At 45.2% G+C, this 20,705-nt stretch overlaps 2 protein-coding genes across 3 annotated transcripts in view; one reads left to right on the top strand and one right to left on the bottom strand.

Annotated features, from left to right (window-relative positions):
- Positions 1 to 595: 595 nt before the first annotated feature.
- On the bottom strand, positions 596 to 18,558 carry P2RX7 (purinergic receptor P2X 7; the record flags this gene model as incomplete). The annotated part of the gene is made up of 13 exons (XM_081892806.1): positions 18,167 to 18,558; positions 14,088 to 14,220; positions 13,262 to 13,333; positions 11,319 to 11,391; positions 10,004 to 10,100; positions 9,245 to 9,325; positions 7,477 to 7,606; positions 6,891 to 7,027; positions 5,222 to 5,315; positions 3,505 to 3,570; positions 3,275 to 3,391; positions 2,017 to 2,115; positions 596 to 1,102 (listed from the first exon to the last, which is right to left on the bottom strand). The coding sequence occupies exons 1-13, from the start codon at positions 18,289 to 18,291 to the stop codon at positions 596 to 598; spliced, it is 1,731 nt and encodes a 576-aa protein (XP_081748932.1). The 5' UTR covers positions 18,292 to 18,558.
- A 1,324-nt stretch (positions 18,559 to 19,882) lies between these two features.
- IFT81 (intraflagellar transport 81) overlaps positions 19,883 to 20,705 on the top strand; it is a 48,297-nt gene continuing 47,474 nt past the window's right edge. Inside the window, exon 1 of one of the 2 annotated variants that reach the window (XM_081892794.1) lies at positions 19,883 to 20,006. The gene's annotated coding sequence lies outside the window, so the exon portion shown is untranslated. Of the gene's footprint in view, positions 20,007 to 20,218; positions 20,359 to 20,705 lie in introns of those variants that run through there. The other variant, XM_081892795.1, reaches the window with a different exon arrangement.

The following is a 20,705-nucleotide window of genomic DNA, read 5'->3' as shown; positions in this document are numbered from 1 at the left end:
AGCCAATGCAGATCTCTCAGAACCGGTGTTATGTGGTCCTGGCGGCCACTCCCAAAATCCTAGCATTTATTAATTTCTAGGGTTTAGGGGGTCCCCTCCCCCCAAAAAATCTATCACGGTACATTACGTCTGGTAAATGAGTCACTACAGCCAGTAGAGAGCTATGAAAAATTGTGGCTTTTCAGTTCAAGGGTCAACCAGGAAGAAATATGGAGTAAACCCGTTTGCTTATTGCATTTATAGCTCACTCTTTGTCCAAGGAATTCAGGGCTGCAGAATATGTGGTTCTTCCTTTTCCAATCATTTTATCCTCCCAAGAACCCTGCGGGGTAAATTAGGCTGAGAGAAGGTGACTGGCTCAAAGTCATCCAGTGTGAGTTTTGTGGCTGGTTGGGGATTTGAACTCATCCATCACTCTAACCACTATACCATGCTGCTCTGCAAGTGCTGACTTTGGTTAATTGGAATGAGAAGCACAGGATGGCAGGATTGTTGAAGAGGTGGGGTTTTGTTTGTTTTTTGCAAAAGGGGGCACTGCCTCGCCCTCTGAATCTGTTCTGTCCCCAAAGCCACAGTGCAGAGTCTCCATGGTCCTCTAGGCCTTCTTCACAAAGCCAGCATATTCCCCGTTCTCGCTGGGGAAAGCATCCCGGATTTTCCACCTGCAGCAGTTGGGGATCAGAGCCCTTTCTTCCAGGTCCTCCTCTCCAAAGCGCCAGTGAATGTATTGCTTGTAAGCGCAGTGCCGAAACTTCCTGTTGCATGCCTCCCCATTCAGGTCCAACAAGGGCTCTTTGTAGAGGAGGACAAACTTCAGCATCGGCCGGGAAAGGACCAGGCGCTCAAACAGATTGGAGGTTGTGATGCAGGCCCCATTCTTCCTTCGGCAACAGAGCTGCTCCCAGTAGCCTTTGGCTGGACGGCATTTCCCACAGCTGCACCAGGCAGGACGCTCACAGGAGGAAGAAGAAGACGAAGAAGAAGCAGGTCCCCCTTGGCTCTGGAGGGGATGCACCTCTTCAGAGTCCCCAAGAAGAGACACAACTTCATCCGGATGTTGCAGCTGGAGTTTGGCAGCACGCATAAAATCACCAGTATTTCTCTGCAATCAAATCAAATCAAAATTTATTGGTATCACCCAAATCCTAAACTGTGGTTAAACATAACTGCAGTTAGTTGAAACAGACCAGTTTCATAAACGGTGGTTTGAGGTTGGCTTCTTTCAACTAACCATAGTCAACATTAATGACAGCTTGTCTGTGTTCAGACAACAAGGCAAATGGGAATTAATCTAAAATGGAAGTGATTCCAACTTTGGAAGATTAGATAGTATATATAGTAAATGACTCATGTTAAATTAATAAATATAGTAAGAACATGGGGAGCTTGCTTATTTATTTATTTATTTATTTGAAAAATGGAGCAGTTTTGTGATATGTACTCAGGAATATTCAACCTTATGGATTCTGGAAACAATGGAAAGATTGAGTTAACATACTTGGTGTATATAATTCCTTTGTTTTTCTTTATTGCTCATGTAACCAATATTGTTTGACTATGATGTTTTGTTTTTATGCATTAGTTATATACAGGAATTAAGCACGTGTGTGTGTGTATTTGTACAGAAAAATGTATTTCTGTACAGATGTTTAAAACAAAGAATAATCTAAAGTGGGAGGTTTCTGTCTCCCCCTCATACGCACACTAGAGAAGGAAAGCGTGTACAAGTTCAAGGCTTGCCAAGGCTTGTTTTCCTAATACTAAACTATGGTTTAGTGCAGTCTTCCCCAAGCTGGTGCTCTCCAGATGTTTTCAAGTATAGCTTCCATCAGCCCCAACCAGCAAGAGACTGACTGATGGGAGTTGTTGTGTGAAGCATCTGGAGGGCACCAGGTTGGCGTAGGCTAGCCCACCCCACCCTCTTGAAGCCTCTGAAAACATTTCACCTGTTCACAAATCTGTATGTAGGCACAGGCAGAGAGGTACACACATATAAAAAGGAAGACCCCAACTCACGTGAATAACCTCGCCTTTAACTTTCTGTAGGCTCGTCCTCAAAAATTTGTCAATCATAAAGATGTGTGGCTCATCAACAAAAGTCACATAAAGTAGGGTCTGCCCAACGAAATAAACAAAGACATTTTATCAACCCAAGTGTTTCACTGAATGAACTTGCTATTTCAGATGTATTAACAATAGAAGATGAGGACAGGCAGCAATTTGTTTTAATCTTACACTTACCACTATGGCTTGTTTGGACCTTTCCAAATTATCATTTTACAACTAAGCAGTAAGAGTGCAGCTGTTACTCAGTGTCCTGTTCACACTTAATACTTATCCATAGTTTATTGTTGGATTGCCCATGGTTTGTTTGGCAGTCAAACCCAAAACTATGGTATATTTACTGTCAACAACCACAATCAGAAGTCAGGCTTTGTTGTCAGCTTCTGAACCTTGGTTGGTTTTAACTATGGCTTGGAACTAAACGTGAACCCAGCCCCCTTCCTTAACCATGCTTTGTTTGACCACCTAACTGCAGTCATTTACTTGGCTAGTCAACAACACACAGAAAACTAGATTCTGCGGATTACCTTAACTACGACTGGTTTCAAACAAGCCAACTTCAGTTCTTGGTTTCAGAGAATGGCTATTTTAAACTAACTATAGTTTATGGTAGTCACAGTTCCAAGTCTGGTGGTTAACCAAAAGCAGAAGCAAAACCTCAAAAAACTCCCCCTCCCAGCTGTGTTGGAGGTGAAGAGAGGAGGACAAGGGGAGACGAGGCACACTCATATCTCACTAAACCACAGTTTAGTGTGATGTCCAAATCCAGCATTTCTTTTCTTGCAGTAAGGTGAATTCCCTAGCTATATCCATAAGTGGCTGCAGGATGTTGCAATTACCGTATTTTTAGCCCTATAGGACGCACCTTTTCCCCTCCAAAAATGAAGGGGAAATGTGTGTGCGTCCTATGGGGCGAATGCGGGCTTTCACTGAAGCCTGGAGAGCAAGAGGCGTCAGTGCACACCGACCCCTCTCGCTCTCCAGGCTTCAGGAAGCTCTCTGCAACCCTTGGGAGCCCTGCGCGACATCCCGCCGGGCTCCCTAGGCTTGTGGATAGCAGCCTGTTCTGGGGGCTGGGGTCAGGGGAAGCTCAGGCTTCCCCCGCCCCAGCCCCGCGCCTGGGGGGGAAAGAATTTTTATTTTCTTTATTCCCCCCCAAAAAACTAGGTGCGCCCTATGGGGCGAAAAATACAGTGATTGCATTTCTTACCCATCTTGGTCCCGGCACCATCTCACACTTTTTCTTGATGTAATATTCTTTCACTGGGTTGTACTTGAAGCAACGGCATGAATATGAAGTAATGAGAAAATCAACTACAAACTGTGCCTGTGAAGAAGAAGAAAATCCAAGAGAATGCTGATTCAATTTTCTTAACTGAAGCAATTTGTGCTGAAATCATCCACCAACCAAATGACAAGGGATATAAAACAGTCTCTTACCAGGCCAAAATAGGAGAGTGCGGAACCAATATATACCAAGAGCTCAAAGAAATCAAACCGTCCAGCCTTTGGTGGGGGGCCAGGGTTGGAAGACAAGGAAACAGAGAACAAAAGAGATTATTGTTGTTTTTTTCTAAAAGACAGTAATTGATTTTCACCCCTTTTCTCTGAGAATGGGAAGCCTCAGCGTCTGTTTCATAGATTGAGTCAGGCCTGCTTCTAGAAAAAGGATGAGGAGAGAGCACTGAACCAGGGCACAAAACTGCAAAATACAAACAATCTACAAAATACAAACAATCTACTTGAAACAAAGTTAGAAATTAAAGTGGTATAAATTGTAGTAAGGTGAATAAAATAATAAAAAAATAGTGGCATCCAAAGTGTCAAATATGAGCACATGAAACTGTTTCCTCAGGTCCATCTAGCCCACTTCTGCCAATTCTTTTCCTTTTTTAAAAATAAATGTTTGTTTCTATGCAACAATGAAATGGTACACAAACAAACATACACAGAGAAAAATTCAAGATGTGAAGTTCTTGGACATGCTGCATATTCAGAATACATAAAAGTATCTATGAATTTGGTGTCTGGCTCTTCTGTCCCTTACAGGGAACTGATTCCATCCATATACCTGCAAGCAGAAAGGAGACAGCCATTGCTGACAACAGAACCATCAGCATCCACACAGCATGAAGCCCATACCCGAAGAGGATGCAATGGTGGAGAATACTCCATGTCAGAATGGTTTATAAAGGTGACAAAAGTTTTGCCAAAGAGCATGCTTTGAGCATGACCTTTTTCCAGAGTAATAATGTTCCACACGTTATTGCAGCATACAGCAACCTCAAGATCAGTTCGTGTTTTCCCCTTTTGAGGAACTGACAATTCTGCTGCTGTGGCAAGAAAAACCCAGCAGCTCTTCAGATTTTATATCCATGTTAGGAGGACCCTCAATTCCCCCACTCCAAATTTTTAAAATTTAATACATACCAAAGGAAACCCAAATGGTGGATAAACTGCTTCCTAACACAAAGTCCTACTAGCTTTCCTTCCCATGAAAATAGACACAGATGGCAAAAGGTTAAGCCCCCTCCCCACATTGCCACAACGCTGGTCCAGATCAGGCTTCCACTGCCTGCTATTCACATACAAACACTGCTTTTTCTGGGGGATGCAGGGGGTACCCATACCCCTAAACATTTTGTGAATCTTTGTACTTTTGTCCATTTACTGTACAGTGGACGCTTGGGTTGCAAACGTGATCCGTGCGGGAGGCACGTTCGCAACCCGCAGCGTTTGCAACCCGCAGCACCGCATCTGCGCACAGGTGGGTCACAATTCTGCACTTCTGTGCATGTGCAAAGCGCGATTTAGCATTTTCGTGCATGCGCGAGCGCCGAAACCCGGAAATAACCCGTTCCTGTACTTCTGGGTTCGGCGCGGTGCGCAGCCCAAAAACATGCAACCTGAAGCGTCTGTAACCCGAGGTATGACTGTATTTATTTTTCCTGATTTGAACTATAAAATGGTGGTTTTCTTGAGTCAAAATGAGAGTACCCCTAAACATTTTTTTTAGGAAAAAAAGCACTGCATACAAATAATATTTTTTAAATTATGCAATTGCCAATGATGTCATGCATAATCTGGCCTTCAAATTCCCATTTCTCTGACATGATCGAAAACCAACAACAGGAAGTCAGGATGAGTTTCCTTTTACCATGCCAAACACGAGGATGTCGAAGCGAATGCCATAGGCTTTGATCAGGGTTCTCTCCTCCTTCCCACCAGCCTGCTTGTAATACTTTGCAAATCTGCAAGGACCAAACAACACAGTTGGACAAGGTATTGTAAGAGCAGTTTGGATGGTGTGAGCATTGGCCTGGACGCCAAAGATCGCTGGAAGATGGCTTCCTTCCTCACACAACACACCTGTGTGGAACTTGCAACCCCCATCACACTCATTATCAGACCCCAGAACCCCAAATCCTCTCTCTGCAAAGAACACAAAGGCCATTGCAATTTGGCTTTCCGTACTCTGTTAGGCAAGTTCTCCGCTCACAGTACAGCACACTCTGGTGAGTCATCGGATTACCACCCTGCCTTGTACTAGCTGCTTTTCTCCTCACAGCATAAATGAACTTTGATTTTCCGTTGTGGGATCGCCAGTCACTGCCTCAGGCATGCTTTCTTGGGAAGCACAGAGCTAAGCTTCTGTTGATGCTTCTGGCAAAGTTATTTTGGATTCCCCACGGGAAACCTCCCGTCCCCAAAGCAAGGAGCCCATTCTGATGTGTGGATTTAGAGTGTCATGGAAACATGGGATGCAAATCATCATGGAAATTTCCTGTGCAAGACCCACAAAATCACCCATTTTGTAAGCAGGATATATAAATCTCATAAAGACCAACCTTCCCTGACCTGGTAAAACTCCCCTCAAAGCGAGCCATTTTGCCCTAGAGAGCATCAGGCATGGGAAAGCTACAATAGACTGTCATATAAAGACACACCTACCACCCACTCCAGCAGCCCTCATTCTCAAGTTATGGATGGGACAAGAGCACACTTCTTTCCAGCTCTCTGGTCCAGTGAAAACTGGCAGTCAGAAGAAAGTTTAAAAGAAAGTTTTAAGCAAAACTCCCTGCAGCTGCTCCTTCTATGGCCAATGGAACCACACTCGTTTTCCCCTTGCTGCCCTGTTCTTCCTGGGAATCTAGGGTGCAGCCTCCCACTCAGCCTACAGGGCAGGCCAGGATTGGCTTCACTCTCTAGCACCAAATTGTGAGTAAAAGGGGAAGTGGGGCAGTGAGTCTAGCAGCAGTCAGCAAAGGGACTGTCATGAGGCGGGGAGACATCCTGTGTGCTTTATCAGCATGACTGCGGTAGGTGGCAGATGACTTTGGTGTGAAAGGCCTTTGGTTTTTCAGAATTGCCAAATCGCTGAAATCCCCAAATAAGCCCATTTCAAAATGCACATTATAAGAGGGAGGGGAAATCAATGTTTTAAAAATGCACGCAAGTCAAGCAAATCTGCACACATTTATCTTGTTTGGGATAGGTTTCTCTGCTGCTAGTCTTGGGAAAACAAAAAACAATGTAGGAAACTGAAGCCCTATCTTGTTGTGGCATGGGGAGAGCCCATTTCAGCCCCTCTCTGGCATCACCTGCGCCCTTTCAAACCTTTGCAGCCACGAGACCTAGAAACTAGAAATATGGGGGAGGAGGGGAAACAACTAAAGTCTTCAAGATGCTAAATTCTGCACCCAGCTTCTGGCTAGGACTGCTGGGAGCTATAGTCCAGAACACCTGGAGGGCACTATGTTGGGGATGGTTGCAACACAGCAAAGTCTTCAAAAGCATGTTTGACCTAAAATTCCAAAAAAAATTACCTAAAATTGTTTCCTGGGTACAAGGCTTCATTTGTTTTTTTGTCATCCAGACGGCGGAAACCATATTTGGGTTCGCAGCGGTGAAGCCACTTGTCCAGGTTGCAGTCCCAGTTAATTTCGATGCCCACGATGCCACCCTTGGGAGAGAGAGCAAGATGAATACTTTTAACACAGGGCTGATCATCAACGGGGGTAGACACAGTTGTGCTCCCAAGCTGGTGAAAGTGAGAAGTAGATCAGACCTTGAAATAGAAATAAATATTTGGCCCTTATGCCAATCGGCTTCCCAACCGTCTCTTCACAGACTGAAAGTTTATCAAAAGGAAGGGAGAAATAATTCAGCTTGCACTTTAAAGTGCATATGAAGAACTTCCTTTCCCTCAAAGGATTCTGGGTACTGTAACTTGATTCTGGGTACTGTAGCTTGTTAAGGATTGTTGGGAATGGTAACTCTGTAAGTGGGTAAACTAGAGTGCCCAGAATTCTTTGCGAGAAAGGATTTGCTTTGAATGTGTTTCAAAGGTATAGGCTGCACACAGCCAAGTGAGCAGACAAGCCTTCTATAGCCAAAGCAGATGACACAGACCTGAATAGCCACCTCAGAGAAGTTCTCTCCTGATGCTCGGAGAATATCTCCCAGCCGGAAAATTGGACAATGCGGAGCAGTGTTCTTGTTGTATGTGCAGGAAATATTAAAATCCGGTGAAATGTTTCTCCTGAAGAGAATGGGAGGGAAAGTAGTGTTGTTTTAATTTTGCAGGCAACACAAAATGAATTGTTTATGGTAGCTGGGCTGACTTCGCCCAGTGTTTATAAGAAAATTAAAAAGAGCTGGGGGAAATTTCTATCAGAACAGTTTTATTATGCTTTTCTTACAGTACCACTGTATCTACAGTACCACAACTCTACTGGAGGCCAAAACTACACAATATGTCATCAGCTTTGTGAATAAACCCACAAAAGTTACAAGCCTGCAAAAAGTTTTACTAGTCTGCTAAGAGGCAGTAGCCTGTGCTGGCTGCAACTGAAATAATTTCTCCTCATTTGCAGCCTATATGGAAGCACAGGCCACTTGGCAAAAAATGTTTGCAGGCTAGTAATTTTTGTGAATTTCAAAAAGCTACATATTGTACAGTTTAGCCTGGAGTAGGATAGTGGTGGATGTAACTTTTAGAGGCAGTGGCTATGTTCAGACATTGTGGTAAGCCATAATCCATGGCTTACCATGCATGCAAGTGCTACTGCACATTGCCCAACCACTCTCACGGCACAGGCAGCAAACCATGGCCTTTATCTTAGCATGATGTCCAAGCCGGTATCCATGGTTTGTTTTGCTCCCAGCAACCCATGATCTGAAGCCAAGTGTCCTGGCCCCCATGCAAAACCTTTCAACAGGTTTCTTTGCTTGAAAGTGAAGAAGTGGGTTTTTATTATAGTGGTCTCACAATACAAACTCAGTGGCTAATATAGAGCAGAGCCTGGTCCAGGCGCTCTGCAAGGCAAAAGAGTAACAGCAATAAGTTCATTAACAAGAGTCAAGGACTAGGAGCCTGAAATTTGTACTAAGGGTTCCACGACAGCCCAGGAGCTGTAAACTTGCTTCAATGAGTTTCCCTGCCTCCCCACCAAGTTTTCAAACAAAGACAGCAACTGATCAGCTACTTGAAATAACAACTGTCCCTGTAGGAATGGGGGGGGGGAGGACAATTTCCTCTTTTTTTTATTAATGTGCTGCCTCTCTCCGAGAAACACTAGACCCATCTTCCCCTCTGAATCCTCTTGCTTTGCCAGACCAAGTTGTGCCCCAGTGCCCTCCTTATCCTTTGCCCGCAGGGAAGGAGCAGCCCCCAGGACTCCCCGCCTTGTTGTGTGTCTGAGCACAGAGAGGAGGAATCATCAACAGGGCTGTGTGGCATCATTTTCTCCCCACCCCCACTGGCCATCCAAGTCTTCCTCCTCAAATGCCTCCTACTCCTGGTCTGAATCAGACGAAGGAAGCAGGACACCAGGTTTTGTTCTTTGCTTGGCCACTGTGCCTTGCTTGGAGCAAAACAAACCATAAACATTGGTTTGGCGGCAACAGTAAGCTGGGGCGGGCTAGTGGTTTGGTGATTCTACTTGGGCTAGGGAAGGAGCTCAGCAGGAGAACTGGAGCAGTGTGAATGAGCCCACGGCTCCGTCATGCAAACCATGCAAACAAGATGGGGGACGGTGGGCCCTAGAGATGGCTCTAGCAAGTCACACAAGCACAATTTTAAACAGGCACCCCAACATTGCCCCAGAGGCAGTAACAGTAAAAGCAATTTACCAGGAACGGGGAAATGAGGGCAGTTGAAACACATGTCTGCACTTACTTCGTATAATTAAATTTCGGGAAGTGAATGTTGTTTTTTATCAGCACAGTGAAGTTTTCAGCACTTCTCAGAATGGCAGGCCTAAAATGAGATCCCAGACAAGGATGAAAGATCTCAAAAAAGAAAGTCCCATTTATTAAATATCATATAGTTGAATAACAGTATTAGCTGGAAAGCTGCTATGCATTTGAAGCTGAATGGGGGGGGGGTAGCCCCAGGATCTGAGGATGGGATTCCTAGCTGTTTCTAGAGTTGTAAATATATTTGAGTGGCTTTTATCAGTCTCAGCAGGAATGAGACAGTGTCAGGGGCGCACATGTTGAATATAGTAAAGGGGGGAGGAGCTTTAACCTGAGGGCCGCATTCCCTACTGAGCAATATTCCAGGGGCCATATGCCAGTGGTGAGCAGAGCAAGAAGCAAAAGTAGGTGAAGCAATGGATATAAATTTAACCCTTGTGTGGTAGGAGAGTTTCTGCACATATTCACACATCTCTCTCATCTAAGCAAGCGAGAGGAATGAACAGAGATAAGAGGCTGCTGGATCAGGCCCATGGCTCACCTGCTCCAGCATCCTGTTCTCACTGTGGCACACCTGTTGCAGGTGGGAAACCTGCACATTTGAACCAAGGCCAACCAGGGGCTGACCCAGAGCCCGTGAGGCCTGGGGAGAGTACCAGGGGCCAGGCAGCCCCAGCCTGAGGTCCCTCCTCCTCACAGTAAAAGGGTGCACAGACTGCTATGAAAAAACCTGTCTTACTCCGGAGCCTTTTTAATTGACTCCACAGGGCACCAAGCTGCAACCTCACATGTTTTGATGGTTGTGTTGTAGTTCACACACTTGCCGGTCTGAATTCCTGTAGAGAGCAGAAATCAGCTTTCATTTATGGAATATAACCTTGCTGCTAGTTGAGGCTTCTGTTTTCACTAAAAATACCAGAGCTTTTAAACTGATTTGTTTTCATAGACACAGATTAGGAACATTACAGGTAAGGAAAATACTGTGGCACAGAATAGCAGAATACAAATCCAGATGTCATAGCAAGCAGCCACTACTCACACAAACTCCACACCAAGGGCAATCTCAGGGACACGTCACAAGCTGTTTTATGCCCTTCTTTGCCACCCACAGGAACTTTGACACTGCCCATGAAACGCCAGGATTTGAAGCTAAGGGATGTGGTTTGTAAGAAAACTATCTATCTGTCTGTCATCTGTGTGTGTGTGTGTGTGTGTGTGTGTGTGTGTGTTTACAATCCTGTTGTAGGCAAAGTAGGTTACAACTGACAGGCAGGTGGCCATCAAATATCGTCAGTAAAGTAGCCTTCACAAATCTCCCATTTTCCATAGGGGCTGATGGAACATATAGAAGGCTGATATAAAATATCTGTTGTGTTTTTTTAAATGAATATTTATTGACATTTTCAAAAAACATGTAAAAACAATAACAAAAATAAAATATCTAAATATCTTTAACAGATATAAAATATCTGTTAAAGGCAAGTGGATGCCTAATGAATTCTTTTTTAATTCCTTTTTAAAATGCATGTGAAGTTACATAACTCCCAGTGTTTCCAGATCTTTTAACTATAAATCTGTGAGGTAAATAAATGGCAGTCTTACCTCATTGTCAGGGACAGTGAGGAACCCCAGTTTAAAATCCCTGCCCTAAAGGAATCTTCGTGGCAGCTCCTTTGAATGTGATTTACACACTGAATGTATGGCAAAGAACCTGCACAACCTCACACTTAATCCTATGCCCTGTCTTGAACAAATCCCATTTATGTTCCTTTAATCTGCTTTTTGGCGCATCACACAGCGTGGCTGTACTGATTAAATGTGGTAGCCCCATATACTTAACCAACTAGCCTTCTCTTAATCAAGTGACAAGTAAACTGAACATTTTATCATAAGGCATGCAGTCATAGTCACCTCAAGTTTAAGTTGCTGTTGCAGTAAAATTTCATTATTGTTGGCTGTAAAATTTGTTGAACTTTGTAAATGAAAATTTAAAAAGCAACCAGCTTTTCTTTTACTTTTTTCTGCAGCATATTACAAACATTAAACCCACGTACCATTAATCTGAGGGTCCATACGACCTTTCATACAGCTCTTGTCGGTAGAGCAAACAGCTTTGGCAAGGGGAAACTGAGCAAAGGGAAAGGGGGGAAAGTAAACATACAATATGTGTTTTAATTTCTAGCGTTGCATATTCATTTCAGACCACACCTACAGGAGCAAGACCCTGGCTGTGAACACACTGTATGTTTATAAACACATAGCTTGCTCCAAAGAATCATGGAAACTGTAGTTTACCCCTCACAAGGCTACAATTCCAAGCACCCTTGACAAACTACAGTTCCCAGGCTTGGTTGTATGCTGTCCTATTTTGGTCTGTCTCACTCTCAGCAAGGCCATTTTTCATTTTATTTGTATTATTCAAAGTGTTGGTGCTGACCTTTAAAGCCCTAAACGGCCTCGGTCCAGTATACCTGAAGGAGCATCTCCACCCCCATCGTTCAGCCCGGACACTGAAGCCAGCGCCAAGGGCCTTCTGGTGGTTCCCTCACTGCGAGAAGCCAAGTTACAGGGAACCAGGCAGAGGGCCTTCTTGGTAGTGGCACCCGCCCTGTGGAACGCCCTCCCATCAGATGTCAAGGAGATAAACAATGACTAGACTTTTAGAAGACATCTGAAGGCAGCCCTGTTTAGGGAAGCTTTTAATGATTAATAGACTATTGTATTTTAATATTCTGTTGGAAGCCGCCCAGAATGGCTGGGGAAATCCAGCCAGATGGGTGGGGTATAAATAATAATAATAATAATAATAATAATAATAATAATAATAATAATAATAATAATTTCTATACTGTCCTTCATCTGAGGATCACAGGGCAGTTTACAATATAAAAACACAAAAATACACAACACAGTAACAAACAAAAAGAATACCCCCCAGTTTAAAAGGCCCTAGATTGTTTAATTAGCCAAAGGTCTGAGAGAAGAGGAAAGTTTTTGCCTGGTGCCTCAAGATATGTAATAAAGACACCCGGCCAGCCTCCCTGGAAAAAGCATTTCTTTCCTTTGTCTACCACTTGAGGTGTATATTTTTACAATACACCTTATTTTACTGATAGTAGGTTGTTTTAAACAGTTTTCTATATATATTTTTTGTAACGTACCATTGGACCTTAAGGTGAAGGATGAAAACAACAACAACAATGCCATCATTAAAGAAGAGCAGGACTTGAGGGTTGGGGACCAATAGCTGTGGGGTAAAGAGCTATACCAAAGCACTAGGTTCCATTAAGCCCTGCTCAACATCACTTGAAACTGCGTATTTCTATCTTCCTGGTCATAAGGGCTAAGAATGTCATTTCTAGTCTAGAGCCAGTGTGGTGTAGTGTGGCCAGTATGGTGTAGTGGTTAAGAGCAGTAGTCTCGTAATCTGGTGAACCGGGTTCGATTCCCTGCTCCTCCAGCTGCAGCTGCTGGGTGACCTTGGGCCAGTCACACTTCTCTGAAGTCTCTCAGCCTCACTCACCTCACAGAGTGTTTGTTGGGGGGGAGGAAGGGAAAGGAGAATGTTAGCCACTTTGAGACTCCTTCGGGTAGTGATAAAGCAGGATATCAAATCCAAACTCCTCCTCCTCCATTTTTCTAATATGAAATCTTAGATCCTTGGGCTGCTGAAACCTGTTACACCAGTTACCAGATTTCATGCCTGAACAGAAAACTTACGAAATGTGCAGAACAAAATGCAGCCCTGAATGTATCTTGCCAGTTGCCAAAAAGATTCAAGCTTAAACAGACAATGCAAATAACAAATTCTGGACTAGCTGTTGCAGGTTTTTTGTTTCTCTGATATTTAACAAGGTTGTGATGGGAAAGATGAATCAGCACCGATGATGTAGGATCACCATAGCAATGAGACACTAATTAAAAAGCCTTCCATTACAGAATATGGCTTATTTCCCTCTCCACACAGATAATAACATCACTCACAAAATTGAGTTACCTCAGGGCAAAGTCCCTGGACTTGGTTCTCTGTCTTGATGATATTGGTTAGCACAAAGAATGAATTTATTCCCTGCATACACAAAAAAGGAGGCAAAAGAGAAAGAACAAAGGGGGTTAACCGTTAACTCATCAAAGGGGGTTAAAAGCGGATCTCTTCAAAAGATTGTTCCATGGGGGCGGGGGAATCAAAAGCCACAAACCCCAAAGCCACAGAGTTTTAAAGAAGGCAATACATTTATTAGGGACCAAGCAAAATATCATAAACCATCAGGATCAAGAGCTATGGAGTTATCCTGTTTTGTAGATGAACGTTCAACAAAGTAAAACAGAATTGGGGATGGGAGAAGATGGTTTGACAGTGGAAGATGTCTGCCTCAGAACATGGAAGCGTTTTTTTCACTGAAGGTATTCAAGCACAGGCTGAACTGCCATCTGCCTAAGGAAACATAGAATACTGCCTTATGCTGAATGGCTACAGCTCTCCAAGGTTTCAAATGAGCGTCACTCTGTGCCCTACATGAAGATGTGGGAGACTGACCTACAGTCTTTCCCCTATAGCAGGTGTGGTGAACCTTTGCCCCCCCACCCCCATGTTGCTGAAGGGCCATAGCCCAGTGGTCCTTTGGAGAACGGCTGTAACTTAGTGACAAAGCTCCTGCTTTGCGTTCAGAAAGGTTCCAGGTTTAGTTCCCAGCATCTCCAGGCAGGGTTTGTAATGCACACTCAAGGTGTGCCCAACCTCTGCTTTATATCCCAAAGCCGAAAAGCAGTCACTCAGGTCACTGAAAAGCAGGTTGCTCCCTGGTCAAGGAGTTGAGACATACCTGGATAGGGAGAGTGTACTCCACTGTGTCCCAGATCCTTGCTTCGGTCTGAGAAATCCCTTTCACTTTTGTGTGCACTGAGCTGATGACGGAGTCCTTCTTCTGATAGCGTCTGTCAGCAATAAGGACAACACTGGAGAGACACAATGGAAAGGGTTTGAGGTGGTGTCCCTGTGCCCCCCCCATGCTACAGCACTGTCCTGTATTATGCAAACCCAGAGCAAGATACTGCCCACAGAGGGTTAGAAATAAATTGTGCCATTTTGATGACCAGGTGCGCTAAAGAGATGGGTGAGTAGAAGGACGAGTCAATTTCTCAGTTCCTGTACCACTATGAAAATTCACCTGCCAATGAATGCTTCAAAGTTACAGGAGTTCTGTCCATCTTTTTTTTTAATGGTAATTTTATAACATAATGTACATTTTGTGTGTGTGATGTGTCTTTTAAAAAACCCTTACCTGCGACACACACACAGCAGGCATGGCAGATCTGTGGGCCTCCAGATGTTGGAGTCCAACTCTCATCACCTTGGGCCATTGGCCACCCTGTCTGGGACTGATGGGATTTGCAGTCCATCCACATCTGGAGGGCCACAGCTTCACCATTTGTTATTTTGGCCATAAAGCAACACAGACCCACCACTCTACTTGCTACATTGAGAGTGTCCCTTTAAGAGTAGCCGGTTGTACATCATGGCATTCATCAGATGCGTGGGTGGGAAAGAAGGTCACACACCAAACTTACAAAGCTGTGCTTGTCTGAAAGAAGGCTCTTCTCTTAGGACTCAGAATGCCAAAAGTTATGCGCTCAGAAACAAATCTACATTAATATGTCCAGATCAGTTTAATGCAGTACTTTTCAATGCAAGCAGGAAAAAATTCCCAGCTCTGGGGTCTTTATTTCCAAGGCTGTGCGATCCTAACCTCAGTTACTACAGTTCTGTTTCACTGATTAAAATGTTTTAGAGGTCACTAAGTAAGACTATATACCAGCTGTTGTTGCAAATGCAAAGCTTTCTACTTCAGTGATAAATAAACAATAAAGTCCTTCTCCTTAAGTTCTCTTGGTGTAAAAATAAAATCCTAATAGCACAGGTTTAGAAGACCAGTTTAGTAGGTTTTTTCCTGTTGTCCTACACGTTACTTATGAGTGCCACTGATTTCAGTGTGACTTACTCTTGCAGCAGTTGTGCACTCTCAACTGCAATCCTATGCACACTTAATAGGGAGTAAATCCCAGTGAACTCAGTGGAACTTTACTTCTATATAAGCATGCATTGGATCGGGCTGTGCAGAGATCAGCAAGCTGGCAAAGTTAAATCTGATGTGTTTACTTGTACATTTAAAGCACATTTAGGCTGCTTTAATTGTCATGACTTCCCCCAGCAATTTCCAGCACCCTTAACAAACTGCAGTTCCCAGGATTCATTGGGGGAAGGTCATGTGCTTTGAATATATGGTGTGGATATGACCTAAAGTCCAAGATGGAGCTATAAGATCAGACAGTCCCTGCCTGAATCTTTGACCCCATCTGCACTATACATTTAAAGCAGTGTCATAGTAATTTAAGCAATCATAGCTCCCCCCACCCAAAGAACACTGGGAAGTGTAGTTTGTCAAGGGCACTGACCCACTCACAGACCTACAATTCCCCGAGGAAGAGTAAACCACTCTGGGAACTGTAGCCCTGTGAGGGGAACTCTTAGCACCCTTGATAAACTACAGTTCCCATGATTTGGGGGAGGGGGGACCATGCCTGCTTAAAGTGATATGATAGTGGCAGGTGGTCTCAATATTTGGCAAATTGTTCTCTCTCAGTCCAGTTTAGTCCATTCATCCCGTGTCTGCAATAAGAGGCAGTAATTACAGTGAGTTGGGACAGTAGGGTTTCAACTAGACCAACACCCTCCTCAGTGCAGATTCTGCTATGCAGGGTGCAACAAAAGCATCTCTGACAAATGTCCATTCACCCTTCCCCTGTCCTTTGCCATCAAGTGAAGGGTGAAAATCTTATTTCCTTTGGGAGCAACAGAGAGCAAACCCATTCCATGTTCCACATAACAGTCCTTCAGACCTTTGAATAGTGCTATCAGGTCTCTCCTTCATCTTCTCCTCTTTAAGCCAAACATACTTTGGTCTTTCAACTGTTCATTGTACTATGGGGATTTCCAGAACCCCCAAACCTCCTTTGGGCATGCTCCAATTTGCATGCTCCAATTGTCCTTCCTAAAATGTGGCACCCAGGACTGGAGCTTGATCAGTGTAGAACAGAAGCAGAGCCATTACTTCCCATGATCCAGACATCAAACATCTGTTAACACAGCCTAAGATTGCATTAGCAGCCTATCTTATAAGGTTGTTGTTCTAAAGATAACATTATTACATGTGATCTGCTCTGAACACTTTAAAGCCCTGTATAAATAATGTGGTATCTTGTTGTTGACATCCATCTGTCTCAAGAGACAATGGAGAAGACAATGGAGTGCGCCTCCAGGGGAAGAGTTAAACCATTGTGTTAGTAGCACCAAAGTGACCTTCCCGGGGCGCAAGCCTGCGCAATGTGTATGGAGGTCCTGGGCTGCCCAGACGACAAGACCCACCTCTTAGCCTTGTTTATGTGGTCCAAAGGAAAGCAGAGCAATACATTTGACACCAGCTTGGATGCAGGACTTGCCAGAAGGAGGTGTACAAGGCTCAGAAAAAATAAAGCTTGACACTCTGGATTTGTGTAGCATTTACTCCTGGGCCTTTTCATCTCCCGAAGATGTCCCACAAGGCAGCAGAGGCTTAGGAGTTTCCTTCCCAGGTGGATGAGCCCCATCTGCCCCTCACTTCCCTCTATAGAATGTGCAGAAACGGCACGTGCCTCTGCTCCATCCGCCGGAGCCTGTCTTTGCATGCAGGCAAAGTTCCTCATTCACCAAGGGTTTGAGACCCACTGACTACCCTCACCTGGTTTAGCCAGCCAGCCAGAGCTGGCCCCAGGTTTTTGAACCAAAATAGCCATTGTAAGGAAGAATGGTCAGCCCTCACCACAAATTTCCTACCATACAGGTAATAATGAAAATGTCCTATGAACTTTACAACTGCCCGGAGTTCTTTCCTAGAAGTGCAGAAGTTTCTCTCTACGGTTTTCAGGCTCTTACTGAAATAAGCAACAGGCTTCTCTTGTCCTGCACATTCCTGTGACAGTTCAGCCCTCATACCATAAGCACCGGCATCTGTATCTAAAACGAATAGTGACCGCTGTTGCCTGCTGACAGCTACAAGGAGTCACAGGTGAGATTTGAGTGCAGGGTGGGGAATGTGGTATCACTGACAATTAATATTGATTAAATTTATACATTTAACATGCTTTTGTTAAAGCAGTATCTTATGAACTGTCACTAACATTTTTACCAGCTTTACTAACTTTCAGACAATAGATAGAACTACTTAAACAACTCTTGGATATACCGTATTTTTCGCCCTATAGAACGCTCTCTTCCCCCTCCAAAAATGAAGGGGAAATGTGTGTGCGTCCTATGGGGCGAATGCAGGCTTTCGCTGAAGCCTGGAGAGCGAGAGGGATCGGTGCGCACCGACCCCTCTCGCTCTCCAGGCTTCAGGAAGCTATCCACAAGCCTTGGGAGCCTGCATCCCGAAGCCTGGGGTGCACAGCGGAGTGCACCCCGGGCTTTGGGCAGCTCTCCGCAAGCCTGGGGAGACTGGCGTGACGTTGCACCGGGCTCCCTAGGCTTGCAGATAGCAGCCTGTTCTGGGGGCTGGGGTCGGGGGAAGCTCGGGCTTCCTCCGCCCCAGCCCCGCGCCTGGGGGAATTTTTTTTTTTTTAAATTTATTCCACCCCCCAAAAAAACTAGGTGCGCCCTATGGGCCGGTGCACCCTATGGGGTGAAAAATACGGTAGTTTAACTGATCCAAGTAGACAGAGCAATTTTCACAATTCAACCCCAGCCTTCCTTATCAACAGCTAGAAATGTAAATCTCATGGATTTCGCTGGAGAGCTCTTTCCAAGGCTTCCAACTTTCCCTGTTTGTTTTCCCTGCTGCCGTATCTGAACTTTTCCTGTTCCACTTACCAGACATACATGAAGACGACAGAATGGATGGCCCACTTGAGGCTCCCGTAGTAGACACTCTGAATGCGCACAACCTTGTTAGTTTCATATTCACACACATTCTTCAAGCTGCAGCACCCGGCCATGGCGGAGGAACAAAAAAAGCCTCTTACAAACTGCACCCTCTCTCAGACAGCACTGCCGCTGGTGTTTCTGGCCACCCACACACTTACAAAGCAAAACCACCCCACTTAAAGGCACAGTAAGAAAGCCATGCAGGGAAGGAGCAAGTTAAGATAAATCAAAATAGTCACATGAGCTATAACTCAGCTGCTGCGCAATCACCTCCAGACTGTTATTTTGTGGGAGGGGTTCAAGTGTAAGTTTGCACAATTAAAATAGATTAAAATGTTCTGTGGCCTTCGGGCAACCAATGCACTTTTTTTGCAGTTAGGAAATTAATGGGGAAACACATTGAAAAGTGGGGGACGGACAAATTATTAACAGGAAGATGAATAAACACCCCACAAGCAAATCAGGTAAACATCATTGTATGACTTCACCACAAACAAATCAAAATGAATGCAGATTAGAAGACTTCTGCAACTTCTGGAGTGTTGGCAGATCCGTTTATAGCCACACACAGCCTATCTCTCCTCCTCACCCTTCCTTCCTTCCTCCCTCCCTCCGGTCAAGCTATTTAAAACAATAGCAGCAGCATTTTTCTCATATCCGTATTCAAACCCTTCTGAACTTGAGCTAGAGCAGGGTAGTCCAACTTTCCATACCAAGTGGGCTGCAAGAGCACTTTGATATAACCGCATACCGCCTTGTTGGGGGTGGAGGCCCAAACTGGACGACCCCCACCTCCTCGCACTACCTTCCCAAAGCCAACTAAGCAAGGCACTGGGCTTTAGGAAGGAGGCACAAGGCTCTGGCAGGACCTTGAGACGCAATAATTACACACTGAGGCAAGAAATTCCTGCCAACCTAGCAGTTCAAAAGCACATCAAGTGCAAGTAGATAAATAGGTACCACTCTGGCGGGAAGGTAAACGGCGTTTCTGTGCGCTGCTCTGGTTCGCCAGAAGCGGCTTAGTCCTGCTGGCCACATGACCCGGAAGCTGTACGCTGGCTCCCTTGACCAGTAAAGCGAGATGAGCGCCACAACCCCAGAGTCGGCCACGACTGGACCTAATAGTCAGGGGTCCCTTTACCTTTAAGGCAAGAAATACTCTCCCTTGTTATTTCTGTTTTTGTTATTATTTGGGATCTTTTGACAAAGGGCGGTATATAAACTGAATTTATTATTATTATTGTCATTGCAAACCTTACTGTTATTGAAGTGCTAAGTAGAAGTGGTGTTCCTACCAATTCTATTTTGACTGTGACATTTGCTGTAAACCGCCTTGAGATTTATAGCTGGAAGCAATAAATAACACCCCCCTGCTCCTTCCCCATTATTATTATTATTGTTACTATTATTAGGGAGCGGCATTTATCGTGCAGCAGCCCTCCTCCCCTGCTGCCGCCTCTCGCCCTCCGCGGCGCAGACTGAGCGCCAGCCACCCGGGAGATACTAATCTCTGTCTCCCGCTTCCCGCCTCCTTCGCCTCGCGCAGCCGCAGTCGCCCGCTCCCGCCGCAGCCCCCGCCTCTTTGCCCTCGGCCTTGGGGGCGTGGCCTCCCGCCGAAGGCGCGCTCGAAGCCCCTCGGTTCTTTTCCGTCCACGCTGCCGCCATTTTGGTCACGTGAGCGGAACTGCCTCCTCCTCGGCAGCAACGGTACCCTAGCAACCGTTACCAAGGGCCCCGGCACGAAGAGATGGCCATTTAGAGGGGGCGTTTCGGGCGAAGAGTTGAGGTAATGCGGGGAAAACTTAGTGGTGTTTGTGGGAGAAAAGAGCGGTGTGGGGAAAGACTGGCTAATCCCTTTGGAGAAGGGGGAAGGACCCGGAGGAAAGAAGGCAAGGGTTACCATGGCAACCCCCGCTTGCCCCAGTTTAGGGGAAAGGGGTCTGGCACCTGGCGGGGCGAATCTCCCCCTTAAGGAAGGGGCGGGGGCGCGGTTCCTGCCTGTGATAGTAGGAGGGGGGGCCCAGGAGATGAGATCTGTTACCGTTTTATTCCCTTTTGAAAGCTCAGCACTGTAGAAGCAAACGTGGAGAGACGGAGCTTGCAGCCAACACTTTGACAAGAAAGGGAGAGGAAGAGAGGTCTGCATAACAAACAGGCTGCAGCAGAGTTGGGCCTTTCCCCCGTGGGTGGGTGAAGGGGACTCCCTTCAACGTGAATGTGAATATTCCCTTGGTATAGTAGGCTGATTTCCATGTGTGTGCACCACTCTCGAATAGAAGTGGTGAAGTGGCTTCACCAGTGTTCATGGGCACATCCCAGCCAGAATGTGAGGGGCAGGCCCTCCAGAGAAGGGGGTTTGGTGTGGGGAAGAGTCTGGGGCCAGGAGTGCTAAAAGTGGGAAGAAGGTGGTTTTTTATTGCGTTTGCATCAGGGCAGTTTTTTGTTCACCTTGCTCTCTAGAGGTAGACAGCTGCCACACACAAAT

Source organism: Podarcis melisellensis (genome assembly GCF_964234715.1).
Source record: "Podarcis melisellensis genome assembly, chromosome: 16".
NCBI classification, from domain to species: Eukaryota; Metazoa; Chordata; class Lepidosauria; order Squamata; family Lacertidae; genus Podarcis; species Podarcis melisellensis.
The sequence above is the reverse complement of the archived record's forward strand: the minus strand, read 5'-3'. Positions and strand labels throughout refer to the sequence as shown.